A 23,858-nucleotide genomic window follows, 5' to 3' on the forward strand; every position below is an offset into this window, starting at 1 on the left:
GGTACATTTGTATGGGTAATAACATGATTTTGGGTGCAATTTGGAGTTAACAAGCTCAAGTAAATTATTCAGAGACCATAAAATTGCGCGAGCCCGTAGGGCGGGTGCAATTTGTATTCTTTGAAAAATTTATCGCGCTTATTTACACCACATTGCACTCGAAATCATGTCAGTGTTACTTGCTGATAATTTACATAATTCACACAAAAACAAAATTGTTGAACTTTTATCAAAGTTTAACATGGCGAACAGTGTAGCATTTCATTTCAAGACCGAGTGTATGTTATCGCTTTAAATTCGAAACACAATAAACGGAACACACGGGCTCTCGCGAGTGATTTCCACGGATGAAAACCACGTTAGAAGCAGAAACTTTTTAGTATCACAGTGCAACGAGATTGATGGCACAAACTCATATCGCTGAGAGTAATTCAAATAATGAAACAAAAGATCTAACCATGGTGACTGACGATCCGATTGGAAAAGATCTGTCCATGAATCACGTGCCTGTCAACAAGTCCACTACCTCATTTAATGTAAAACCCTTGCAAGATCTCCATTACAACCTCCGTATATTATACAGTAAGAAAGGTGAGGTGTTTCAAAACTTTGGGTAACGATTCGCGGAAGAAACCGCCTCCCGGTTAGCTCAAATGGATAGAGCGCTGGACTGTTGTGCGGGAGGTCGAGGGTTCGAGCCCCGGCCGGACCAACACTCAGGGTCTTAAAAATAATTGAGAAGAATTTGCTACCTTTCTATAACATCAAGAAATGGTTAGATATTCTAGTCTTCTCGGATAGGGACGAATAAATGGAGGTCCCGTCTCCTGCAGGGTTGGGGTAGGAGACGTTAATTTCCCACACACGAGATTACTGTGTGATGGATGTCCTCCCCTGGGGTGGGATGGGTGGGATATAGGGCGCACTTAATAAGGAGCCTCGCTCTGTTGTGCGACCCTCACCACACTCTGGTGAAAGTGAGTAAATAAATAAAATTCTAACTTCCTCTAAAATGGTTCATTGCATTATTTTTCTTACATTCAAATTCAAATGTATTCCCATTTCGCTGAAAAATTCCGTTAGTTCACGTCGTCGTTAAGAAATTTTTACTGGTACGTTAAGTAACAACAGTGCAGGGGAAGACCACCGATTTCTATGTTAAAATGTAACAGCACACCGTGTGTCATTCTGTAATAGAGTCGCGCAATTCTCGAAAGTCACACAAATCACGCAAAGTACAAAAGTCAAGTAACGATCTACTGACAACAGCTATTCTAACGAGAATGGCAAGTTGTAGGTTTCGTGTGCAAGGATAATCGATATCCTTTTCCTCATAGAGTTCGATAAAAAAAAAAATGGATGTTAAAATAATCCAAGCTTTCAAGGCAAGTAAGTCGCCATTTAGAAAAGGACTACCGCCGTTGCACCAACCAGTCAAACCAACATTACGAGACATCTCGATCAATTTCGCGCATGCACACACGCACAGAAGAAAACGTATATGATGTGTCCCAGTAATATGTTAACCTCACAATGTTCACCAATGAAGTGAATGCTAAGAAATGTCCGTATCTATATCATTCGCGTCCCATGGTATACAAGATTCAACATTTTCAAGAGTAAAATTCTCTGGGAAAACTGCCGGAGAAATGGCATCTTGCGATTGAAGAGAATATTGGGCTGCTAGTATACCAGCCTTTACACAAATTACCGGCGAATGTCCTTGAATAATGAATGAAGCCATTGCTGCTGCAAAGCTGAAACATAAAGACAACATGGAGTGGTCAGTGAGCTTATTCAATGAGTCTACATTCTACTCCGAGAGTTCGTCTTAAGCACAAAATAATTAGATCGTAAAGTGGGCACGACAGTATCTCTAAATTCCATATTTTAGATTTCACGTGCTTTACGAGTGCATTTCTTAGTAGTGCATTATGCATTGGCATGAGATAAGCACGCACACCCAGATAGAACGTGCAACGTTTTCATTTTGGTAATGCCACCCCTAAAAAAATTACCACAGGCAACCTTGTTTGTATCACCGATCATTTAAACAGGCTCCAGCTTGAGATAGTCAATTAACTCTCAGCGGGCTTATATTTCAAAGGAATGACCTTGAATGAAATAACATAAAAAAAAAAAAGATGAATAAGAGGGGGACGTGGCTCTCCTTCACACTCTAATTTAGAAGTTCTCGGGCTACAAATTCTGTTTCGCCCAAAGATCAATCATCCAATCTCACCTGTCACCTGCACCGGTGACGTTTCCCCCTGGTTCGTGACTTCCCAAGCCTATAGCGGGAAAATGTCGCGCTGACACCAAACTGTGTTGCCGCGCTGCAGATACACGACCCAACTGTTGAGCCGTCGGAAATGGAGTGTCAGCGGAAGTATCTCTACAGATCAAGGCGCCATGTTTGCCAAGAGTCACAATGATGCAATGGATATTCTTTAAAAGTGGCTTGCAAAGGTGCAAGCACTCGGCTATAATATCGTCTAGTGGTCGATCTTTGTCGTTATCATCCTCCGTAGTGTAGTGTGGAAGGTTTGATCTCCGTAGTTCGTCATTTATCGTGGCTGAGCTCATGGTTTGAAGCTCTTTTAGATTAGGCGACACGTATGTTATGTTGTGCCATGCGTCACTGCGAAAGGGTTTATCGGCTTTCAGGACGCACGTTGGTTCAAACCAGACTAAATAACAAAACAATTAATAAAGAAGCGGTTTTACAAGAACTGTATCAAGACATTTTCAGGTACATGACAGGGAAGGGGTCAGTCTGTTTTCTGCCAACCTTGAGAAATCCATGCCATGCACTTTCAACCAACAGCTAGAGACTAATAACCAAAAATAATTTACCATCAATCTAAGAAAACACACTAAATCTTCACCGTCTATCTACACAAGGTTCTTGCACTTTTTCAGGAACCTAACAATTCAAGGACTTTCGAGGACTTTCAAGGACCTTGGCTCTCAAATTCAAGGACCTTTTGCATTAAATAGGAGCTAACAGAAATTTAAAAAAAAAAAAACATCGCTCTTTATTACGGGTCAAACATCATAATCGGACACGGGATTCAAAAGAAAAACTCGATTTCGCGATTTGTGCTATAAACTTGCACTTTCATCGCCAAAAACTAAACAAAACTTCGACTTTGATTCATCTGCACTTATTTGCAAAGACTTTTCAGAAATTTTCAAGGACCTGAGACTAAATTCAAGGGTTTTCAAGTCCTTGAAAACAAAAAATTAAATTCAAGGACTTTAAAGGACTTTCAAGGAGCGCAGGAACTGTCTACAGTACATGTCGGTCATTCATTTGTGACCGTCATCCTTTGGTGGAAGACCCTATTAATTGAATCGTAATCAATACTCAGCTACAGCACTAGCATTATGGTACCTGGTATGCGGTTAGCTGCGCAGAAGTAACACACTTGATCAATAGCTTCTTCAGTGATGTTACCATCCAGCATTACCAAAGGTGCGTGTTTAATGGGTTCCTCAAAGGCTAAAATCTTAGAAATAGATACAAAAAATACAAAAGATGTTTTAGAAAAAGCTGAAATTACTTCTTTATTTGAGGAGTATAATAAACTCTAAGAAGTTGAAATCAACATTGTAAGAGGAAGGAAATGGGGGCAAGGGGGGAGGGGAAGGTTGGGAGGAAAGGATTTACAAGCAAAAACGACGCGTTATTTTCAAGTGTCTCTCGCTTTCACATTAGCGAACCTTTACAATGTTACTACGTTACTCCTGCTCAGCACAAAAGAGTCAAAATTTACTTATTTACCAATTAGATATATAAAAAATGTGTTTGGAGCCCCGTTCCCCATCAAATATTCCAATATTCAAATATTCCAAAATCTGGCCACCTTTTGTAACTCCATGACTGTAGGTAAAATAGCGAGTCACATTTGAGAAAGAGGCGGGCTGAACGGAAATAATGAAGCAATCAAAAGTCCTCTTAAATAACAGTATCTCACATGATCAGGACTGATAACTTTATGGATGTCCATGTCACCAACGGCTGCGTGAAATTCGCCATTTTGGCTCATTATCGCCGAGTAGGTACCAGTGTGATTAACCTTAGAGGTGTATATGCCACGTGTAACCTGAACAGGGAACCAATCAACAATTTAAAAACACTAAATCGCTTTGAGGGAACTGAATATAAAGTGAACTTAAGGCAAATGACTATTTATTGCTATAACCTTATCTTTCTAGGTACAGCACAGCCAGTACAACACTGTCCCACGTTGATGTTACAAGCTCACGATCGTTTATTCGGCCAGCTATGCTTTGATCTAGGTGAGGGGGGGGGGGGGAAGGGAAGGTGAAATGACAGGATACTAAGGCAATTTCTAAAAATTTCTGTTACCCCACACCTTCCCCACTCCTTCATTTTGACCGTCGCTCACCCCCTCGGAACAAATTTCTTTCTCTCCCGTCTTCTGCTGCTGTAAAAATCAAAGTTGGCAGCTATAATTTTCACCAAGAATATACTGTGCAGTCGCTCAACAAAATTACACATGCTCTGCTGGCTATTGTCCAATTGTCCAGATGTGGTTATAGGGCTTTCAATACATCATCGTCATGTCGATCTATCCAACGAATAAATCTAACATTTGACGGGAGTCGTCTTATCACGAGCCTAGGACAAAGAAAAACTTTTCAGTATCTTCGCAGTGCAATACAGGCCTACCATTCTTGTTTCTTCACAGTGTTTAAGCAACATGGCTCCCAGAGGATCACTCCCTATGGATGACACGAACAGCGGCCTCAAGCCAAGACGAGCCAGGCATTCTGGTGAAGTGAAGAATCAAAAAGTTTATTCTATTGTTTTAACTGCAGCTTTGATGAAGGGAAAAAAAAAAAAACGCAGCAGGATTTCTCATGTCAGATTTCTATCCTAGGATTAAAACGCAACCAACTTTCATACTGCTATACCTTAAACGATTACAGAATACTTTGTTTGCAAGACGTTCATTTCAAACATGCACGATAGGGTTCAGTAAACATTTTACTTGGTGGAGTGGGCAGAATTTAGAAGAGCAAATTTTACGAAACCAAGAAACAAAACGTAAGAGTATGAAGAAACAAAAAGATCCAGTATAGATTCAACACTTTAGAAGATGTGTATAACAGCTTTAAACTGTAGGTAAACGTCGCGAGAACAATAAGCATTCTGCTTCATGAATTATCTAAAGAGCAGGCTTCTGCTTTCTTGCTATCCTCAGCTGCGTGGATAGAGATTAGTTATAAGTGTATCGGAGCTTATCCAAAACACTTCTTTGACTTTCGCCCTCCGCCTTCTCCTTTTAAAGGGGAGCGTTGCATGACATCCCACAAAACGCCTGCGAGGATGACGGGTGTTAATCTTACGTAAAACGAAGGATGCAATTAATATGTTACTTTCTCACCTGCCATATTTCTTCCAACTCCACCAAAACTCATCCTTACTTTTCCAGGGTTGGACGCTTCAGGCTGTTTAAATGTTATTAAGCGATTTAATTCCAGTCCATAAACGTATTCATTCCTTCATACACTTTAAACGATGAGACACTTAACCCTCTGAGATCTGGGGGTGACTAGGATCTAGTTTCTCTTTAGGATATCACCCCTTGCAAAGAAAATTCTGCATTGTTAAACAAACTTCCCTTGTCAGCACCGTAAGAAATGAAAAGAGAGCAGCACTAAGAATACGCACACTGATGTTGGGGTGTTAAACGAGATTCACAATCTCTGTTCTGTCTGTGAGAGTTCACTGCATTGCACAACAGGAAAAACAAGAAAGACCAACGGTCTGGGAGAACTAGTAAAGCCTGCTGTCATTTCAAGATGCCGACTTTAAAATGGTAATTTGCGTTTCTTAATTGATACCTGTCTTGAATTTGTATAGGTAAGAACATGATTTCAAGCGCAATCTGGTGTTAATAAGCAGGTAAATTTTTCATAGAAAACAAAATCGCACGAACCCGTATGGCGAGTGCAGTTTGTGGTCTTTGAAAGATTTACAAGTGCTTATTACAGCAAATTGCGCGAGAAATCGTGTTGTTACTTGTTAATAATTTACATAAAAAGGCATCACAGAAAGTCAAATGCACTTGTTTTCATCCAATCAGATGGGCACAAGATTTTTTATCTATATTATTAATTACCATACTTGCCACAATATTTTCCGCTGTTGCGATAAAATCGACATTGGACCCACCGATCACAACCTAGAACGGAACGTGACCGGATAAAGAGAAAAAAAGGAAAAAAAAATTATCAACCGAGAGCAGAGCTCTCCACAGGTTTATCAGCGCAAGCTGTTATGTGTATACCCTCTTTAAATAAAGTCGATTATTATTATTATTATTATTATTATTATTATTATTACTATTATTATTATTAGAGCTGCTGGTGACAAAGTAACTAAACAAAGTGATTTCAATTTGAGTGTTAAAAATTGAAGTTTCATTCTAATTGACATAAAACTGAAAGGTTAGCGAAATTAGCCCCAAATTCCCACACATTCTACCCAATTTTGCCCATCCCCTCTTCTTTTCCTTTTTTCGTTCGAGTTTTACCTTTTTTCGTTCGAGTTTTACCTTTTTTCGTTCGAGTTTTTAGCCTAATTATTCCATTTCAGTTAATTTCGTTCACTTCTAAAATAGCTTCAGTACAAGCAACTTTCTTTATACTTCAGCACAGTGTCTTTCGTTCAACTCAAGTTGTAGTAGTGTATTGTAGTAAACATACACAGAATCCAGAAGAAAACTGACCGCCCACCGGTCTGTCATAAGAACAGCATTCTCTGTTCCCACAGTGTTACCTACAAATTTGACTCTTAATTTACTACTGTCGACTTACTGGTCTCTTTTGCCGGTTCCAGTCTGTAGTTGAATCTGGAAAGCCTGGCACTTTGCCTTGTGATTCCTGTGAAGCAGCAAATGGAATCCTTCAACTTACGTTTGAGTTCGGCTACAATTTATTACAGAAGTGTATTGTATTCCATTTTGCCTTGTTTGTCTTTCCTTTTCTAGGTCATAAAAGACGGCTACGGCTTAGCTACCATATTATGTTCCAGTCGCATTTTGACACCAGCGATGATCAGTAAGGGCTGATTTTCAATGGCGACGGAGTTGGAGTCGCAAGAGTGCTTCCGAACAAGTAAAAATCGAAAATCGGAGTCTCAGAGGAGTCACGGGCTAGAAGGAATCCGAACTTGAGGATCAAAACAGTTCCATTTTCATCCGATTTCGCTTATGACTCCGCCGCTCATGATCCACTGAAAACTAGATTGTCTGAGTCGCGAGCAGAAGCGAACGAACTAACCAATCACAATGCCAGTTATCAGGCTTTCAGATGGCTTACGATCCCGGCACTCCATTTTTCACTGTATTGTAGGCGACGGAGTCGTGAGCGGCACCCATATTTTTCCTTCCGTCTCCGTGGGTTTGATTATGAATCTGACTCCGACTCCATCGCAAGTGAAAAGCAGCGTCCTTAACTGAAAAGACACATGGCCGAATGGAATCAGCGACAGCATATCTTCCTTGTTCTTATGGCTTACCACAGCTTTCTTTTCCTTGAGTTTTCGTATTCTGCATAACTCAACAGCAATTAAACTTCCTATCTTTGCATTGTTTTTTACTAATGCCATATCTGACAGCAGGAGTTAAGGATTTTTATCTTATAAATTAACCAGTTCGGCACTTTGTAATTGGTCTGAGCCGCAAGTGCCTAGAGTTAAGGCTGACCTTACGTACTGAAGACTAAATTAGGAAACTTGCAGAATAACCTGCAACTTAAAAGCTGTGCCCCAGCTGGGTCCAACGCTCAAAACGTCAGCTTTTCAAATAAGTTATAGCTAAAGTTATTCAGTGAATCATCCAGGCATACTCGGAATAAAAGAACTCTGAGTACTCCCAACAGGAGCCGAACCTACGACCCCTCGAGCTGTACTTTAGATATTCTACCACTGAGCAACAGGAGACTTGTGATTGGCTAAGCTGTTTAACTACGTCCACGGTGACACACTTCCCACATTCCCCATTCCCACATTTCCCACATACTGCACTTTCACAAGTTACTCCCGGGTTCAAACCATTTACTGCAAACTTCTCAGATACTGCCAACACACGTTTCCTACAGCAAAGTGGTAGAGCATCCAAAGTACTAATCGGAAGGTCGAAGGGTCGAATCCTAATTGGCAGGAGTGCTCGGGGTTTTTTTTTTTTTTTTCGAGTATGCATGTGTCATTCACTGATTAACATCATCTTTCACTTAAAATCCTGACCCACAAACGCAGCGCAAAATTTTTTTTACAAACTGATGTCACCTTTCTAACCGCTTTACTAAAAATACCTGACAAACTCTTCCTTTAAAACCATGACAGATTTTCTCGATATTTTTGTCACGGTTATCATATGAGCATTATTATATGGCTGTGTCTCACAAGGACTGGGAACTACCGAATTCACGAATTTGATTGGCTGAAATCAATATTGAAAGCGGTCTAGATTTTCCCATCTAGACTGGCATCTAGACTGGTCTAGAAAAAAAAGGTACAAAGAATATAAAAATTGGCATATAAGATACAGCCATATAATAAACATCTTATTAACTGTGCGAGGTCGGTCTGTATGGGAGAATCTTGACCTCGGTCGCTGGTACAGACCTCACTGCGTTCGGTCTGTACTGGCAACCTCGGTCAAGATTCTCCCATAGAGACCTCCCGCTCGGTTAATAAGAACTAAATACTATGACGAAAAAGTTCTCCTGGGTAAATTGGAAGAGCCTATTGAACAAAGTAACGGTAGATAACAAAAGCAAGATGAAAAAGGATACTGGCTCGGAGAGATTGACCCTCGGTTAGTTCATTCACTCTCTTGAGTATAAAGGGTGTTACTTCTTTACTTTTGATACCTGAATCACTAGGAAAAAAAAAAAAAAAACTAGTAGTATTTATGTACTCCAAAGTAAGTACTTCTGAAAGGGATGGGCCGAGAAGGAATTTAAATATTCCGCTTGAGGTTAAGGGGCAGGGACCGACCGCAGCCGAAGACGCCCGTCAAAACCAAGGGCCAAATATTTTCCGGTTCGTCCGGACCACCTAAGTGAACAAGCATTTTACAACATGAGCATTCCCCTCTCCTTTTTTTCCTTCCTCCCTGAATTTGTTATTTTTTCATCTTGAAACATTGCGAGGCCGTAGGGCTACTTCTGACCCTGCTCGCACCATCGCTTATTATAATTATTAAGTCAGAAGTTAAGCATCATCTACAACTGGTAAATTATTAGTGATAATTATTAGTAATAATTATTACCTGGCTTCTTTTAAAGCCTTCTGGATAGCTTTCTCTATAATTTCCCCAGATGCAGCCTCATCTTCTGAGATTGGGACAGCTAGAACTATCCCACTGTTGGATTTTAAAGATAAATTCGCATCTGCAGAATAGTCAGAAAAAGATAAGAAACCCTCATACAATCGAAGCTCTCTCCAAGACATTCTATAACACTGAAAGCCGAGCCCGTTTTGGACACCATGGCGGCGGAGAGGAAAAAAAACCTATGGCAACTACATGTGCGGTGTGAAATTAAAATCGCCAATTTAGCAACTTGTATTCAGCTGTAATGTAGCCAGCAGTAACATTTTTAATAAATGGTGCTTCTGTCAAACTGAGATAGACATTTGCATGGCTGTCGATAGATAATAAAAGGAAAGTGTACTTTAGCTTTCCTTTTTGGCACCTTAACCCTTTAAATCCTTGGGATGACCAGCTTCTTATCTCTCCTTACTACATCACCCATGAATCAAACTTTAAGAACATGAGAAAATGAGAAATAACCACTCAATTAAGGAAAGGTAAAGTCTGTTTACGAGCCTAGTGGCCCATCAGGCCGGTGCTTAACTCCGGTTTCTGTAGCATGAAGCGACTAGGAGTATTTCTACTCCCCCCTGGCTGGGATGCCAGTCCATCGCAGGGTTACCCCCAGCATTAAATTGCCGGTACCCATTTAAACACCTGGGTGAAGAGAGGAACTGTGAGAGCAAAGTGTCTTGCCGAACAACACAACACAATGTCCCGGCCAGGGCTCAAGCCTGGACCACTCGATCCGGAGTCAAGCGCTCAAACCATGAGGCCACCGCGCCTCCACAACCACTCAATTAAGAGGCTCCTTATTTCTAAATAAATTCCCTTTGTCAATACCTTGGATATGTTTAGATAACACTAAGAAGAATATGCATACTGTAAACGGTTAAATGTTATTTCTGGTGGGTGATGATGTTATGATATCTCTTGTTATTGACACTTCCTGCTTCTGGAGAGGATTTCCCCCCATGAGAGCCTCAACAAGGAATCATACAAACCGCTGGTCAGTTCAGACCAAAACAAACTCACCAATCAAATTAGCTGCCTCCTCTGGGGATTGTATATTGCAAACAGACTGTGAAAAGCATATGGAAAAAAATGGCACAACCAAAGGGCAGATTTAGTTTCAGTTTAGCTGAACAGTTTAGCGCATTGAAACATTCATCTTGTGTATAATCATAATTATAGTTTCACAAGGAAAAGTTTTGAAACTCTTTTGAGATCAAGTATGTCATAGTCCATTTGAACTGACCTTAAATCCACTTTTTGAAGTGAAAAAGGCTGGGAAGTCTAGAGAGTCTCCATATGTTGCCACAAGAACACCTTGCGTTTCCTTTGAAAAATAGTCATTTAGAAAAAAAGAAAAATTTTCTATAAAAGGTAAATTCTTTGACAATTTTATTTATGCATTGAATATAACAGGAAATTAAGAATAACCAGTTCCTCCAATAACTCTTTTTTTAAGGGGAGTGGGGGTGGGTGGGTGCATTTGTTACCTATTACTGGCATTTCCCCAGCAATAAGATGAATTATTTTTTAAACTAGAGTTTTAAAGCTTTCTACATCAGCAATTGAAAGGGGCACTGAAAAAAAAAATGACTGTCAAATATTTATCATCTGTAATAGGTATATACCTCATAGGTAAAAACAGCACTTGTCATGTGTGTTGATTGGACAGCTTAGAAGTGATTGGCATGTGCTATTCACCTCTGAGTAGTTGTGGAGAAAGGACTTTAATTTGGTAACCATTTTTTAGTAAACTGACAGAAAATAAATAAATAAATAGATAAACAAAGAATAAATTTAAAAAATTATTTCTTGATTCTTAATATGTCATCTACAATTTGAAAGAATTATTCACCTCAGTATTGGTGAAAATGGTGGATATTTACTTCACTTGGCTGAATTATTCACCCCACTTGCAGTGAAAAATTGTCTTAACTGTTGTTAATTATTAAATACTCCTACAAGAAATTTAATCTTACCAAATACTCAAGAGTCAATTCAATGTCCAGAATAGATTTAGCTCCAGCACAAATAACTGCCACTGGGGTTTTACCAAGCTCAGTAAGGTCTGCACTGATATCAAATGCTGTTCAAAGGGAGAAGAATAAACTTTGAAACGAGTGTATAGTCGAACCTCGATTATCCGGACTCGTTGGGACCTCAGTAAATAGTCCGGATAATCAACTATAGGGTTGAAAAATTCAAGAATGTATTTGATTGTCTAAGTTTTTCAGTAACTTCGTCACATACAACATATATTTAGGTAATATATGTAGGTATAAACTTACTTGACTCTGCTCTTCTATGAACACCACCGATTCCTCCAGTAACAAAAACTGGGATACCTGTGACATTTGCAGCAATCATAGTACTTGATACTGTGGTTCCTCCACTTAGACCCTACATGACAAAAAATTAAAGAGCTTCTATGTTAAGGCTGTCAATCGTTAGAAAAAAATTTTCAAGGCTCCCCAGTTTAATGCCAACAAAACATAACTATAATTAAAATGATAATAACCATTATTGATCATTCCAAACTCTCTGAGTAACTGAGTTCTTCATGTTTACAAGTTTTCACCTATTCAAGAAAACTGCAAAGTAACATGAGAGTATGTTGCTACCACCCTTTCACATTCGCAGGTGAGGGATAAAGTCTTCAGACAATGATTAATAAAAGAGATTTGTTAATTCATGTATTCTAAGATTTTGTAATGGATAACCTCTGAACCTCCAGAAAGATAGTTTTTTGAAAATTTCTAAAAACTGTAATTGCAAGTCAAATAATGACAAAATTAAGAGATACATATCACCTTGCTGATAACATAGGGTAAGTCTCTCCTGGATGTCTTTACAGCATTAGTATCCTGAGCTAATCTCTCTAAGTTCTCTTCTGACAAACCTATAAACAATTTTTTTTTTTTTTTAACATAAATAAGTGTACAGCTTGCTACTATATAACATGAATATAATATAATATAATATGAATATAATATGAAACAAAAGAATTAAATGGCATTAAATACTTACTGAATGAATGATTGAGCCATAACCTCAAACAGGGGTGGATCCAGGAATTTTTGATTGGGGGGGGTCCAAACTTTGGTTCAGAAAGGACTGTTGGACTCTTTTGAGGCAAATTACTTCTTCCCAACACCCCCCACACCCCCTCCCGCCAGTCGCACTTGCACGTTATAAGTCCTTGGCCGCTTACCGTTTACTTGGATTCATAATTTAAAAAATCAGCCAGTTAAAAAGTGATATATAATCCTGTCAATCTAAAAATTTCAGACTCAAAGTTGTAAGTGCCAGGTCTGATGGGGGGGGGGGTTCCAGACCCCCCAGACCCTCCCCCTGGATCCGCCACTGCTCAAACGAGATCTTTACCTCCTCCCTGTTTTCACTGACAAACAAGACTTAACTTTTGGTAATCACTGATATCAGTTTTTTTTTAAACAACGCCTCTTACTAATAAATAAATAAATATAATCACACTCACCTACATGGATTTTTCCAGACATAATTGCTACAGTGGCTGGTATTGCTCCATTGTTTTTCACAATTTTTTCTACTTCTTTGGCAACTCTGTGTAAAAAACATAATTTGTTCAAAATTAAGCAATTTCTTTTAACTGAGATTCTAGGAAGAAAGGTTCTGAGTAAGGGGCAGGGGTTGACCCTTTTTGCTGCAATGACAGAATGGTGGTACGATGGAATGATGGAGCATCCTTAAACATGGAATGACAGAAAATCTTTTAAAAGTGGAATGAAAGAATTCCCTAAATTATGGATTGACCCCAAATGGGCCCAATTGTGTTTTGAGAATCAATTTGCATGAGTGGACTAACAACAATTTAGATTCACAGAACACAGTTTGTGTATCCTGTAAGATCAGCATCGCCTCCCGGTTAGCTCAATGGATAGAGCGCTGGACTGTTGTGCGGGAGGTCGAGGGTTTGAGTCCCGGCCGGACCAACACTCTGGGTCTTAAAATAATTGAGAAGAATTTGCTACCTTTCTATAACATCAAGAAATGGTTAGATATTCTAGTCTTCTCAGATAGGGACGAATAAATGGAGGTCCTGTCTCCTGCAGGGTTGGAGAAGGAGACATTAATTTCCCACACACGAGATTACTGTGTGATGGATGTCCTCCCCTGGGGTGGGATGGGTGGGAGGGTGGACTAGCACGAATGGTTCCTATGTTCCTTTCTAGTCCTTCCCCACTGCAAAACTTAATGCAGTGAAAATTGAACTAAATAAGAGAAAATATATATCAAACCTTAACTTTAACCCATATGAGTGACAAGCATCTAATTTCACCTTACAATGTCACCCTGAATCAAACATTGAGGTCAGGTAATTATCACCAACCGAATGAGATTATACGCCTAACAATTGGCAAAGTATTTATGTGGGTTGAAAAAAAAGTAACTTGTCATAAAACCATCAGATCAATGCCAGTATCTAAGGAACTGGGCACCTTAGTGCCTCCCCCACTCTCCCCCCCCCCCCCTATACTAACCCTCCATTAACCCTAACTTGTTATTGGCTGACTGTTGTTGGGTTAAGGGGGGAGGGGGGTAGGTGGATACTGAAATTGATACAAACCATCCTTATGCAACCACTTTTTTCTGCAGGAAAAGAGTTTTGTTAACCCTACAACTCTCATGAGAGACCAAGACAGAATTTCTCCTTACTGTCTGCTATACAGTTCTTATGATGTTAGTGTGAGAATTTGGTATTGGATCAAACACCAATCCCCAACTGATATTTTCTTTTGTTCTCATCACTTGTCTGTTTGATATAGCATTGACATTGTAAGTAGAAATTCTATTTTGTGTACTTTAGCAAGTTAAACAATACAATATCAAGCAGACAAGTAATGAGAACAAAGGAAAATATCAATTAGGAGATTATTAGTTGATACAATACCAAATTCTCGGAACCAAAACCATAAGAATTGCATGACAGACCGTAAGAAGAATAACCAATGAGCCCTTGGGGAGTGAAAGGTTAACAAATATGCAATACCTTAGATTTTCTGGATAGGGCATTCCATGTGTTATAATGGTTGACTCTAATGCAACGACTGGCCTTTTACTGACAATTGCCTCTGCAACCTCTGGGTAGACTTGAAAGAGTCTATCTTGTAAGTTATTGAGACCAGCTGGCCCAGGTCCAAGCGGACTTCTTGATATCAACCTTGCAATTCTCCGCAAGCTCTTTGCTTGCTTAAGGATCTTTTGTCGTGTGAATACGTTCAACATTTTGAATATGTTTTTTTTTTTCTGGAAAAAGAATGATCAAGCTTAAGAAAAATAAAAACAAAACAAAAAATTAAAAAAGAACATATCTGAGATCATGAATAACAAGCGCGCATTCGATCGCGAAGGTGATGCAATGCTGTTTCCGCACTATCCCTGCACTGGGGGGTGGGGTAGCGGTGATAATGTCTGATTTTACATTTAAGACAAAAAAAAGATCAGTCAAAAAATTAAATCATCCCTGACATCTCAATTTTCAACGAGTAATGAGCAATCCACTTTCGAGCTAGTTTAAAAAGTTTATACGGCCTTAAAGGACATCAGATCAGTAATTGTACGATTATAAAACTAAGAGAGTATTTCACTCCATAATCGCTCGCGGGGCGCACTTCAAAATTTAAAGAAAGACCAGCGTTTGGTATTCGCGCATCCATCAGCAACTACTATGACAACAGCTAACTTACCAAAGCTCATTTATGGTCTCTGATCCTTTGCCGCGCGAATAAACATTCTTCAAAAAGTTATTTTCGATTGCAATTCCGGAGCAGCCGAGGAGTCCACGGAAATTGCCGAAGGTCGCTGGATATTTGGAGATATCGTACTGCATTGTGGGTAGCTTTAAAAAATTATGGTATGCCAGTTGAACACGTGTTTAGTCCTTTTTCTTTCACGTTGTTCTTGAAGTAAGTTTGAACGAAATCACCAAGTAAATTATAGCTAAAATGTCTCATTATAGGTTTTAAAGTTGCGTTATTCGGAAAAGAGATAGGGCCAAATCCCTGTTAAATGTGAAAATAGTAGAAATTTGCCCTTAAAAATACCCCACTCCCTTACGAAACCAAAAAAAAATTATTTCGTAAAAGCGTATGGCGTGTAATAAGGTTGTTGGGTTAAAAAGAATATGTTGTTCACAAATAAGCTATTACTCTTTTAAATTAACCAAAGATATTTTATTCGAAAAGCAAAGAAAGATCGATGCCAGCGAGAGAGATGAAACTTATTTTTGAATCCGTGTAAACCCAGAGCTGAAGAAACGTGAGCGAATCGACTAGACATGTTGATTCCTTGGAAACCTCTCTAGTTAAGAAATAAACTGCATTTCCTTGACTTTTGTTTTAGCCTGAAAAGTACATGCGACACGTTGGTCCAGCGATACAGGAAAAATTCCCTTGAATCACAATCTGTGCAGGGAGTCATGGGGAGTAGTACCAGAAACAATTTTCTCAAATCTTCCTTAAAAATGCATCCTTAGTTGGCTTATAATGCTACAAACCTATTCAAAGGTGGCCCATTACTTTTATACTACATCTTTGAATGGATTATCATGGGGAGATAAAACAAAATAGGTTAATTCTAATTTCATGATCGTACCACTCAACAGTTATTATAAGTAGCAATGTATGGTTCCAGAAAATATCTATACCCCCTGCGGAGAGTCACAGAAATTCCAAGGGGTAGAGGGGTGTAAAAGAGGCACATTTCCTAAGGGAAAGGGGGTACATAAAGAGCTGTTTTTTTCAGAGGGTTTGAAATGCGATCGAATACAACGCTTACGTACTTTTCCAATTGATTCAAGGTAACCAAGAAAAATTGAAAATTCTATCCATTGACGTAAGATTCCTTGTCATTTAGTTTCCACTATTGATTCCGGCATTCGTCGACACAGATTACCACTGAGAGAGACTACGGAGCAGTACGTTCGAAGCGAAGTCAAACAAAATGGCTGGCTTGAAAAATATCATTTCCAGTCCCCTGAGATGTACTGGGTTTACCTCTGTTTAAAAAGCTGTGATATTTTTTCTTTGTTTCATTAGCTCGTGCTGGGGTTTGTTTATTGTTTAATGCCTCTTGGTGCTTTTATTTTCTTTGCATCCGTGAGTTTGACAGGTTTTTACATCGAGGATGAGTTAATGTATTGATCGATCGAGCGGAAATGAGTTTGAGTGGAAGTGCATGTTTTCTCTCTTCGCGCACTTTTACTGGCTTGGCTTCTCATTCGCTTGAAATTTTGTTTTAAGTATGTGACAAATAACCAGTTGGAGTTTTCATTATAATTTTACAGTGCATGATTTTATTGCTATGCGATACTTTATTCATATTTAACAGACCACGGTAAGGAGGCATGAAAAAATAATATAAACAGACAGTTCTATTCTACTGTAGATAGAAATTACACCTGCAACATACAAAAATATCTTGGAGATTAGCATTGAGGTATTTTCCCGAGTTTCACTGTGATAGCAAAAATAAATATGTAGCAAATAGTTTCTTGTGTGTGCAACGTAATTCGACAATGTTGTTTTGACTACATATAAATTGAAACTTGGACTCAGTTACAAAACGTATACGATATACACTTAAAAGATCGTCAACTCTCATTAATTTTTTTTTTGATTTTTGAATGAAAACTTCTTTCAATTGAACAGTGAAAAGGTCAGCTGCCAGGACATTAAATAAACTCAGTTGTTAGTTCGAATATTTACCGCGTCTGTGAATACGTCTAGAATTTCCATGGTCACTTTTAGGAGTTTTAAATTTTTATTACAACTCTAAGTAGATCAAAACAAGTTAAGTAAGTCTCTTATTTTGGATTTGGAATTTCCAAGGGGTATGGGGAACCAAGTAGAAAAAATCATGGAAATTCCAGGGGGTGGGGGAGTAACGCGAAGCCCTCTGGAACGGAAAATCCATTCGGGTGGGGGGTCAAACTGGAAAAAACCCTCTGTGGGGGGGATGGATATTTTCTGGAACCATAATATGACAAAAAAGTTGCAAACTGCATTTTTTTTTCTCTATTTATGTATGTCTATAGACTGAATGTATTTTTATCATGATTTCTTCATTTTATTTTGTTTCTTATCCAGATCTAGTCTTTAAACGCTTTTCTGCGCAATCCTTCACCAAGCAAAATGGTTAGGGAAGACAAGTCAACATGGAAGACAAATTACTTTATGAAGCTTATTGTAAGTTTTCAATGTATATTCTATGTTTAATTACTACCATGATGGTTCAACAATTGTTTCTTACTTATAATGATACAGTAAAAACCTGCACGAAAGAACCTAAAAATTAAGAACCTGTTAGCCTAAAATTTGCCATTTATACCCCCTATAAACAAGAACCTATTTAGCCTAAGAAAATTAAAATAGGTTCTTATTTTCTAAAATCATATAGTACATTACAGGTACACTGAAATTATTTACTGTAATCATAATCGAAGAAAAACCAGATTGCCATTGCTGTAAAACATGATCTTCTTAAGAAAAATGAGTGCAAAATATGTAGTCACAAAATATAGGACAATTACCAACTTATTATGCAGGTGTGTTTTTCTCCAAGAATAAGAACCTGTTTTAAGAACCTAAATAGCCTAAAATTTTGTTAAGTACCATTTGTATAAGAACCTGTTTAGGCTAACTCCTAAAAATGTAGGTTCTTACTTGTGGGTTTTTACTGTATTATAAATAAATGGAGTTCAGTTAGGTCTGTAATCATACAAGTGATTACAAAATTGGACAACCACAAAGAGGGTGCAATTAGTGGACTCAGCTGAGTGGACTTAGTGGGAACAGTTGCTTTAACAGTCTGATTACTGCCAACTGTCCAATTACACTATCTGATATCAAAGAATAATTAGTGAAAAATAGAGCAGCTAATGCACCAATCACATACAAGGGAATTTTAATGGTTATGATTGCACCAATTTGAGAATTACTCAAAATTTTTCTTGTTTCGAAAACAGCTATGTCATATGTTTCAAAGAATGTTAGAATGCATGATGAAATGAAAACTCATATTCTTGTCCAGGTCTTTTAATATTTGACCCATTTTGTTTTGCAAACATTTCACCCAGAGCCTTGTAAATAAGAAAATTGCTTGCTATAATGACCAGAAGTTACCTTGTGGATCACACAAATCTTGTGGTTGATGTTGTTTTCCTTTTTTTTTTTTTTCCAAGAGGTAAATTTAATTTTGCTTGGAAAGTAGGTGAAAACTGGTGTCAAGCCCTGATTAAGTAATGTGGTGTTGGAAAGAACTTGTAATTTTGAATGCACTCTCCTCAACAGCAATACATGGATGAATTTCCAAAGATGTTTCTGGTTGGTGTAGACAATGTAGGGTCCAAACAGATGCAGCAAATCCGTCAGTCTCTGCGTGGCAGAGCTGAAATTCTCATGGGCAAGAACACCATGATAAGAAAGGCCATCCGTGGACACTTGGAAAGCAATCCTGCCTTGGAAAAGTAAGAGCATCTTGAAAGGACCTCTCAACGTCTTTTGCGCAAATATCTCCGCGGGTTACCATAAAAGCCCGCAGATAAGCCGCACTCGCAGATAAACCACACCCTGGATTGAGCAGCTCAAATTTTGGGAAAAAATTTGACATTAGCCTATCATGCTTTTGTTCTAAGTCACTTTCACAGATTACTGCTTATCATACAAGATTATTATGAATATTCTGTTGCAATTGTGTTTCTTAGGTTGATCCCTCACATCAAAGGCAATGTAGGCTTTGTGTTTACCAAGGAAGAGCTCACAGATGTGCGGGATCTCATCCTGGCAAACAAGGTGGCAGCCCCAGCTAAAGCTGGAGCAGTTGCCCCTCTGGATGTGTATGTTCCAAAGGGAAACACTGGCCTGGGTCCCGAGAAGACATCTTTTTTCCAGGCTTTGGCCATTCCAACCAAGATTGCCAAAGGAACCATTGAAATCTTGGTTAGTGATCTCTGATTTCTTTAAGTAAAGTCAAGATTCTTCTAGTTTATACCATGCCTTTCAATAACATGCAAGCTCTCTGTTTCAGAGCTTAATATTAGTTTTTGATTCATGCCCTAGCTAACCATTAATACACCAGGCATGACAATTTTCTTATAAATGCCTTTGTCAAAGACTCTAGTTTTTTGTGGTGCAAACTCTTTCATTTCGAAACTTATACGGTGTCCTCATGTCAAGAATTGAGTGTTTTTTTTGTCACAAGAAAAGGAGACGTTTTAGGTGTGTGCTCTAACACTCAACTGTTTCTTTTGTCTGTTATTTTTAGAATGATGTACATCTGATCAAGAAGGATGACAAAGTAGGAGCTTCTGAATCCACGCTGTTGAACATGTTGAAGATCTCTCCATTCTCATACGGTCTTGTCATCCAGCAAGGTAGGCAGTAGATGATACACTATGAATTATTTCTAAACAGGCAAAACCTCCTCTCTGCCATTTTAATAATGTTGCTTGCTCCTCATATATATCACCTTAATGACTGATGAAATACTCCTGAAAAAAGAAAAAATTGAGGCAGTGGTTTATTAACTCTTAAACTCTCAGAAGTGATCAACATAAAAATTCTCCCTATAACGTCCTTACATTATCCAGAAAATAGGTAATGAGAGTACTCAAACTTATCAGGTAGAAACTGTTGTCTTGATCTAACACCAAATTCTCTTAACTAATTTAGAAGGAAATTTGGTTACATCGACTAAGTTGAAATTGTAAATTGGCAACTGGAAAGGGTTAAAAAGCTGATGTTTCAAGCATTAGCCCTTCATCAGAGTGAATAGAGGAATTGTGGGTTGTGTACATGCATTTCTATGCAGAAAGTGGAGCTATGCTATTGGTGGGAACATGATGACAAGAAAAACAAAGAATAAATTAGTAGAATGAAAAGCGTTTGTTGATACCTATATGGAGTTAAGAGTGCCGATTTGAAAGATAAATTTTCTTAGAAGGAAGTGGGTGACAGGTATCTTGATGTAATACGAAGTTTTCAGAACTTATTTACAAGGGAATGTGTAGCAGCTAGAAGGGAGAATTAAGAATCAGATCTTTATTTATTTATTTGAGGTTTTTTTTTTTTTTTTTTTTTTTTTTTTTTTTTTCAGTGTATGAAGGTGGAGCCTGTTTCTCACCTGATGTGCTGGATATTACTTCAGAAGATATCCTTTCTCGTTTCATAACGGTACGTCACACTAGGACATCTGAGACAGATATCAAACCAGGCCTTCATTTATCTACAAATTAAAAAGTTATGGTAGATAAACAATTGGTTTTATGAAAATCAAAATTTGAATGTCTTTCAGGGTATTGTGAATGTTGCATCAGTCTCGCTCGAAATTGGCTACCCAACAGTAGCATCTGTTCCACATTCAATCATCAATGGCTTCAAGGTAGGTTGTTTCAAAAAGTAACAATCATGAGCCATTTCATAACAGGTAGTCAGTGAAACCCTATCGGTGCAGGGCTCCAAGCTGCAGCCCTTCTAGTCACCATTGTGACTGCGGAAAATGGTAACTTTGAAGAAAGCTGAGCTCGGAGTCTTGATGAGAATTTCGTTTACTGACAAATAGTCAATTAAGAGTTGTACACAGGACAAAGGGTTTTTAAGTGGCTTGCCTCTGGTATAACATGTGTCAAGGGCCAGGTGTTAGTGTGATAATTATTATAAAGATATGAATGTAATAATGTAATATCATCAGCATGCTGCATTTACTCATGTACAAGTCAAATTTATGTATAAATGAACCCCCCATTTTCAAGGCCAAAAATCGGGTTCTTCATCGTTTCTAGGTAAAGAAGTAAAATTCAGACTGATAGAAATTTACCAAAAAGTTAGTCTCATATATCTGAGAATGTATTGAAAATGTGGGGAATTAAAAAAACTGCCAAGCAAAAAATGTATCTGTGTGCTGCGAAGTTTAACAGCACTTGTTTATTATCACCATGATTTTAGCATAGAATGCACTGAAAACTGACAAAACTTGAACGCAATCAGAACTGGTTTGTAGAACTTGGTTTTCCTAATGGACTTTTAGCAATTGTTGTGCTAATTTTTTGGATTGCTTGAGTCAGGTCTTTGTGTATAACTCATGTATTAGTTGAGGGTGATTTTTGGGCTGATTTTTTTGTCATAAAAGGTCGAATCGCACATGAGTAAATATGGTAGTTGGTTGATTCTGATCTTCAAAATTTGAAACCAAGACATTCTGAAAACTGCCCTAGCATGTTTCTATGTCTACATCTAGATTTATTAAGTTGGTAAAATTTGTACAGACGTCACACCAACTATTATTATACAAAAAATTAAAAAAAGATTTATACAACACTCAAATGAAATTAATAAAAAAAATTTGATAGTACTTTTATAACTGTATGATATGAAATAGAAGAAGACAAAATAAAAGCACATAGTGATTGTTAAGTAAATAGGACAGTAACTTAGAATTATTAAAAAACAGTCAAGGAGTTTGACTATACTATTTACACAGGTAACTCATTCCACAATCTTATGGTTCATTAGAAAAAGAAATAATTATTGTTCCTTGTTGCCTTATCTTGCCTATATCAATAACAATAAATGTAATTTTTTTCCCTAGAATATTGCTGCTGTTGCTGTGGAAACTGAGATCACTTTCCCACAAGTTGAGCAGGTAAAAATTTTTACCTCTCTGTAACAATAAAGCAAATTTGTGCAGCTTTTTGTTGGTTGCAATTCAATCTTAAGCTTATAATGTAAGGGCAAGTGATCCTTGTCCAAAGTTGCAGTTTTGTGATTAACCTAAAATGTTTACACATACCTTAAGCTAAAGTGACTCTATTGATAGTGAGTGTCTGTAGAATTCGACAGAGGGCAGCATTTATCTAAGAGTGGCTTAAAATTTTACAAAGACAGTACTCATTTTGGTTTATTTCTGTTTAGCTCAAGGCTTTCCTGGAAAATCCAGATGCATTTGCTTCTTTGGCTCCCGCTGCTGATGCAGCTTCTGCTGCTGCTCCCGCTGAGGAGGCCAAAGAGCAAAAGAAAGAAGAGGAGGAGGAGGAAGAGAGTGATGATGATATGGGATTCGGACTGTTTGACTAACCAGTTACATGAAAAGCCATCACAGATTAAAGCTGTTTATGCAATCACTTTGCTCTTGTTTAATTGAATTCTCAGACTGATAACTTCAATTTTTTTTAAGTTCAAATAATTCCACCAGTGATAGGACTCTAAAACCACTATAGAGCAACTAAGGTAATGGGTTTGTTTGCAGTTTCTGGTGTTTACATATAATTGTGCGAAAACACTCCCAACACAACTTTCACCGCCTTTTTTTTTTCACTGCATTATATCCAAGGAGTTCTTCCAATGCTTACTTACCCATTCCTTTTTGTTGTTTATGCAACCCACTGGGTACAAATTTGTTTCTCTCTTGAGCCATATGCGTCAGTTTAATTCAAAGATGGCAGACAAGTTTAGCAAGAAAATACTGAACACTTACATGCCATAAATACCCTAATCTCCTTCGCAGCCGTCTTTCGAGATTTCACGCAACGCTCCCCCGAAAGAGGGGAACGTTGCGTGACATCCCGAAAGACGGCTGCGAAGGAGACTATAAATACCCCCGCTCTGAAGGCTAGGAACACACTCCAACACGTAAAACCATATATAATAAAAAAATAAAAAAAAAACAGATCGAAAAGGGGATTATGGCTTTATTTGGAAAATGATGAAAATTATCCCATGAGTTTTAATGTTTAGAGGAACTTTCTTGACATTATGAGTTGAATTTCTCCTGTCTCCATATTATTTTCTTTTTCTTTCCTTGTACAAATAAGTACGACTTCCTTCGATCCGTTCGTTATCTTATCCTTATCCAGTCCCTCTTAAGTCCACGTAACATCTCACCAAAATCATTTTAACGTAATTTCGCAGAGCGGTTTTTTATTCCACCATAGTATTCAAAAGAACAGATTGTCATATCATGATTGACTAAAATGTCTCATTTCAACACTATTGTTGAGCATCAAAGAGTTTTTGAGAGAGTCTACAATATCTCAACTAAATAAAACTTGTCGGAGGGATACTGGGAACTCTCGTCACTCAGGGGCCTGGAGAGAAATGACGTCGCTTATGTGTTAACGACACAAATGCTTCTTGGCAACGACCCCCTTGGAAACCGGTCTGTACAAAATTTATTCTGGAGTAAGTATTGCTTACCGCAAGCTTTACTTTTTGAATAGGGTATTATATAAACACTGTGGTCTCTATGGCTTCCTCTTCTTCTTCGATGGATCGTCGAATTTCCCGTAGTTGACAAAGAGGAAGGTAGCGCGGGAAAGGAAAGAAAACCCGTTAAACCGACGCCATCTTCGAACCGATCATCGCTGACCAAGTTCTCTGATTACAAGGTTGTGTTAAAGAACCTTCTAGGCAATCATGAGTCACGCAGATTCAGGGTGAGTTTGAGAAAACTTTTGCATCC

General features: G+C 38.2%; 3 protein-coding genes across 7 annotated transcripts in view; 2 read left to right on the forward strand and 1 right to left on the reverse strand.

Moving 5' to 3' along the window:
• Positions 1-508: 508 nt before the first annotated feature.
• LOC111319608 (uncharacterized) lies at positions 509-15,211 on the reverse strand. Its single transcript, XM_088751147.1, has 19 exons — positions 15,092-15,211; positions 14,395-14,650; positions 12,862-12,947; positions 12,176-12,264; positions 11,654-11,765; positions 11,345-11,451; positions 10,612-10,692; positions 10,389-10,434; positions 9,312-9,432; positions 8,833-8,918; positions 7,556-7,647; positions 6,853-6,918; positions 6,165-6,218; positions 5,418-5,481; positions 4,700-4,800; positions 3,981-4,109; positions 3,398-3,512; positions 2,243-2,690; positions 509-1,757 (listed from the first exon to the last, which is right to left on the reverse strand). The coding sequence occupies exons 1-19, from the start codon at positions 15,099-15,101 to the stop codon at positions 1,556-1,558; spliced, it is 2,265 nt and encodes a 754-aa protein (XP_088607273.1). The 5' UTR covers positions 15,102-15,211; the 3' UTR covers positions 509-1,555.
• Positions 15,212-15,272: 61 nt separating this feature from the next.
• Positions 15,273-22,522, forward strand: LOC111343361 (large ribosomal subunit protein uL10). Of its 2 annotated transcripts, none has more exons than XM_022950526.2 (9): positions 15,273-15,310; positions 17,492-17,590; positions 18,695-18,870; positions 19,108-19,342; positions 19,668-19,776; positions 20,499-20,575; positions 20,697-20,783; positions 21,990-22,043; positions 22,313-22,522. In XM_022950526.2, the coding sequence occupies exons 2-9, from the start codon at positions 17,537-17,539 to the stop codon at positions 22,472-22,474; spliced, it is 954 nt and encodes a 317-aa protein (XP_022806261.1). In that variant the 5' UTR covers positions 15,273-15,310; positions 17,492-17,536; the 3' UTR covers positions 22,475-22,522. The 2 variants fall into 2 exon arrangements, with proteins under 2 accessions (XP_022806261.1, XP_088607347.1); XM_088751221.1 differs by having other exon boundaries at positions 15,289-16,841.
• A 1,000-nt stretch (positions 22,523-23,522) lies between these two features.
• Positions 23,523-23,858, forward strand: part of LOC111343354 (uncharacterized) — a 28,894-nt gene continuing 28,558 nt past the window's right edge. For all 4 annotated transcript variants that reach the window (XM_022950518.2, XM_022950519.2, XM_022950520.2 and 1 more), the window contains exon 1: positions 23,523-23,832. In XM_022950518.2, coding sequence (XP_022806253.1) covers positions 23,813-23,832 — 20 coding nt within the window. In that variant the 5' untranslated portion in view covers positions 23,523-23,812. The remainder of the gene's footprint in view (positions 23,833-23,858) is intronic.

This window comes from Stylophora pistillata, chromosome 2, assembly GCF_964205215.1.
Source record: "Stylophora pistillata chromosome 2, jaStyPist1.2, whole genome shotgun sequence".
Classification (NCBI taxonomy): Eukaryota; Metazoa; Cnidaria; class Anthozoa; order Scleractinia; family Pocilloporidae; genus Stylophora; species Stylophora pistillata.

What these genes read in the sequence shown, in the direction of transcription:
- LOC111319608 (XM_088751147.1), bottom strand. An exon ending in CCCTATCCAGAAAATCTAAG is followed by an intron (nt 12,948 to 14,394) that starts GTATTGCATATT and finishes TTTTTTACACAG; the next exon opens with AGTTGCCAAAGAAGTAGAAA. An exon ending in GTCACCGGTGCAGGTGACAG is followed by an intron (nt 1,758 to 2,242) that starts GTGAGATTGGAT and finishes TTTATGTTTCAG; the next exon opens with CTTTGCAGCAGCAATGGCTT.
- LOC111343361 (XM_022950526.2), top strand. Translation starts at nt 17,537, where the DNA reads ATGGTTAGGGAAGACAAGTCAACATGGAAGACAAATTACTTTATGAAG. An exon ending in AGCAATCCTGCCTTGGAAAA is followed by an intron (nt 18,871 to 19,107) that starts GTAAGAGCATCT and finishes TGTGTTTCTTAG; the next exon opens with GTTGATCCCTCACATCAAAG. An exon ending in TCCTTTCTCGTTTCATAACG is followed by an intron (nt 20,576 to 20,696) that starts GTACGTCACACT and finishes AATGTCTTTCAG; the next exon opens with GGTATTGTGAATGTTGCATC.